General features: G+C 37.6%; 1 protein-coding gene across 1 annotated transcript; it reads left to right on the top strand.

The window, feature by feature from the left end:
- Positions 1-1,497: 1,497 nt before the first annotated feature.
- Positions 1,498-1,980, top strand: LOC137623590 (uncharacterized). The gene has a single exon (XM_068354422.1). It carries the CDS (start codon positions 1,498-1,500, stop codon positions 1,978-1,980), a length of 483 nt encoding a protein of 160 aa, XP_068210523.1.
- Positions 1,981-3,900: the final 1,920 nt, after the last annotated feature.

The raw sequence follows: 3,900 nt of genomic DNA, 5'->3' as shown, positions 1-3,900 counted from the left end.
TTGCATGCAAAGGGACGCTTCCATACAGTATGATGTAATTAAATCATACCTACTGGACCAGTACCCACTGTCACCAGCTGCCCATGTAGCCAAGATATTTCAGCTCTTTCAAAAACCATTGGGAGATCAAAAGGCATCGATGGCCCTCACTTTATATCTCGACATTTTCCATTCCGAATGTCAGACACCCAATGTTTCAGCAAAGCATGGTATCTATCACCATATTAAGATGATGGCACACCCAGTGTTTACAAGATTCAGATATTTAGTAACTGCTAAACATACATTCACCAAGATGAAAAAGTCAAAAGGCCTCAAGTCCATGGTCATTGCCCTTGCACATTTTCCTAAAGAAGGATGGAACCCTACGCTTTTGTGGGAATTACAGCCATCTTGACATGCAGAGAGAACCAGGAAAATACTCCTTCCCAAACATCACCAACATCCCTACCTATCTCCTCAATGCTAAAGTATTTTCGACCTTAAACCTACTGAAAGTGTATTACAAGGTGCCCATGAATCCAAAAGACACTCCTATGACCACCACCACTAATCCCCTTTGGCACATAGAGTTTTAATTACTCCTGGTTTGACGTTCATAATGCATAGGCCACATTTCAACGATTCATGAACGGCATCTTAGGGGAACTCCTCTTCTGCTTATGTTACATAGATGACATACAAATAATCCTCTTTCCCAGAGAAGACTAGCTACGTCATCTACGCATTGTCCTCGACTACCTACAGCAAAAAAGCCTTGTAGTCAGGTATGAGAAGTGTAGCTTTGCTGCCAAAAAAGTGGTATTCTTGGGTCATCGGATCACTCCTAAGGGTGTTCATCCCCATATTGAGTCAGTATCATCCGTACAGTTCCCCACACCCTTGACCCTTAAAGCACTGCAGAAGTTCTTGGGCAAGGTGAACTATTATCACTGGCTCTTACCAACAATCACCACCAATCTTGAGCCCTCTACTACTCCTTCAAGGACAAGCAAAAACACCTGAAGTGGGGCCTCCTTCAGGAGGCTGCTTTTTTCAACTGCTACTTCTCTCACCTTTCCCGTACCAACTGAACCCCTCCTACTCTTCACCCATGCCAGTGACGTCACTGAAGCGTGGTACTCAAACAAAACATCAATGGATCGCCAACGCCATTGACCGTTTTCAAGTAGAAAATTTTCCAATGCGAAATTCAACTACTCTACCTTTGACTGAAAATTACTGGCAGTGTATTTGGCTATCCATCACTTCCTTCATCATTTGCAGGGGCCACATTTGACGACAGATGTTTCAAATTATCACTGGCCTCTCACATCTCTTGCATCGATCTACTGCACAGCTACTGATGGCAAAGTTCATATGGCATGGCATTGCTAAAGATGCCAAGGATTTGGTCCACACCTGTAATTTATGTCAAACATCAAAAGTGCATCGACAAAGATTCAGGTGCAGGCAGTTTTCATCAACCAGTGTTATTTAGCCCACATTCACGTTAACATGGTTGACCCACAACATATTGCACAAGGACACCGTTACCTTTTCACAGTCATTGATTATTCCACTTGCAGGCCTGAAGCTATACACAGGCAAGATGTAACATCCACCTCATGCACTGCAGCCTTACTTTTCAGATTGATGGCGAGATTTGGCATCCTACAGAATATTTATTCCGACAAGGACACCACTTTCAACTCTCAATTGTGGACATCATTAGGGCAACTTCTCGGCATCACCCTACATCAGACTAATGCTTACAACCCTGCAGCCAGAAGAATGGTGGAACATTTCCATTGTACTCTCAAAGATGATTTGATGTCTCGCTGTACCGAGTCCAGATGGTTTCCAAAACTTCCTTGGGTCTTCCACGGACTGAAGACCCCTCTCAAAGACACAATATATGTCTCAGTGGTTGAAATGGTATATGGCAACCCGATGGTAGTCCTTGCAGAATTTTGTTCCATCTACGACCTACTCGGATGATCTCTAGTGCTTAAGTCCCTGCTCACAGACTTACAAAGGCAGAGCAAAGTAGCACATACTGAAAGGCCTACACACCACCACTTACGTCTCCATGCACAACGACGCTTGAAATCCATATTTGAGGACATTCCATGTCATACATTGTACTAAGCTTAACTCCTGAACATTCGTGGTAAAGAGGACTGGATCACCATTGACTGCCTAAAACCTGTGTCTCTTCTGCCGGACGACCAGCCAACTCTCAAGGGTAGGTTACCCTCCTTTCCATGCATGTCTACTTCAATGGGGGAGCCATGTGCTGCATATGTAGTAAGCAAAGCACATACAAATAAAGAAGAATGCCTTCTCTACGTTTTCTTCTACACAACGCACATAGTAACCGCTATACGACTCCACAGAATAAAAAATTCAATGTAACACGCTTATTTCAACTCTATTTACATTAGATGCTGTTATATTGTTAGTTTTTATACCAATGTCAACCTTATTGACTAAAGCAATTGAATGTACACATGGAATATTCACTCTGATTTAACTTCTAGGAGGCCTATAAATATCTATGCTGTTGCTAAATATAGTAAGATGTTAAGGAGCTGTTTTCGTATTAATTACTCTTCCACTTACGTCACATAGGAAAACTGATGAGAATCTTTGATACTGTCTCAAGTACATTATTAAATTGCCACTGTTCAACCATTGGCACCTCTCGCAGTTTTAAAGTTGGCATAACAGTTTATAGCAATTACGGGTAGCAATTTCTACATATTCAAACCCTTCAGGAGGGAAAAAGAATACGAAATAAATTGTCTATGTCAACTATGAAAAAGAAGAATACCACCCCTTCAAAGTCAGAAGGTTAAAAGATTTAGACAAAAACAAGGGCATGCATAAAATACAGAAGTTTGAAATCAAACATAGAGAGACTATAGCAAGCAAAAATTGAAATGGCTGGCAACAGGATCAAATAGTCATCAGTGAAAGTGTATGATGAATTGGACCATCACAATAATAAGTAGAAGTCACGACACTTGTACACTGTATGAAGTACTACTTCGCGCCCGCGCGTTTGTGTATGTGTATATATATATATATATATATATATATATATATATATATATATATATATATATATATATATACACATATATATATATGTATATATATATGTATATATATACATATATATATATATATATATATATATATATATATATATATATATATATATGTATATATATACATATATATATATATATATATATATATACATATATATATATATATATATATATATATATATATATATATTGTATATTACAAGCCATGATGCTTCCTTATTTGGAACATCAGAATGTTACAAGATTTATAAAAATAGAAAAAGTAGTCTAGCATAGAAAAATGAAGGAAAAGGGTAATGAATATAGTATATAATAGGAATAAAAAAAAGACATGAAAATTATATAAATAACAAAATACAAAAATATGAAAAAAGAACTAGATTTGCACCATGATTGAAATTTTGAAACTCCAACAATTTAACAACACCAACTTGGAATAGCAATTCAGAATTTAATTAATACAGGATAAAAAAAAAATCCAAAAACTGTGTGGTATTGGACGTCTCAAAATAAAATAGAAACTGTTAGAATGAAATTGCACATTTATTACGGCGTCGTAGATGGTACAGTCTGGAAAGAAACGAGAAGAGAGAAGGACCCGAATTATAAAAATCTGTATGCAGTACGAAAAGTGAGTTTATTGAAACCCTCTCCCAGAAATTAATGCTGAGACCGATTAAGAAATATATAAAGCTTTAAGTCTGCTACTTGACAAATGAAGAGCAAATATTCTCAACGAGGAAAAATAGCGTATGAAGATTCCGAATAGATACCCAGATCATTAAAAAAAAATCTGCAAGTA

The sequence above is a fragment of the Palaemon carinicauda genome, chromosome 30 (genome assembly GCF_036898095.1).
Source record: "Palaemon carinicauda isolate YSFRI2023 chromosome 30, ASM3689809v2, whole genome shotgun sequence".
NCBI lineage: Eukaryota > Metazoa > Arthropoda > Malacostraca > Decapoda > Palaemonidae > Palaemon > Palaemon carinicauda.
This window is presented reverse-complemented; position numbering and strand designations above follow the sequence as displayed.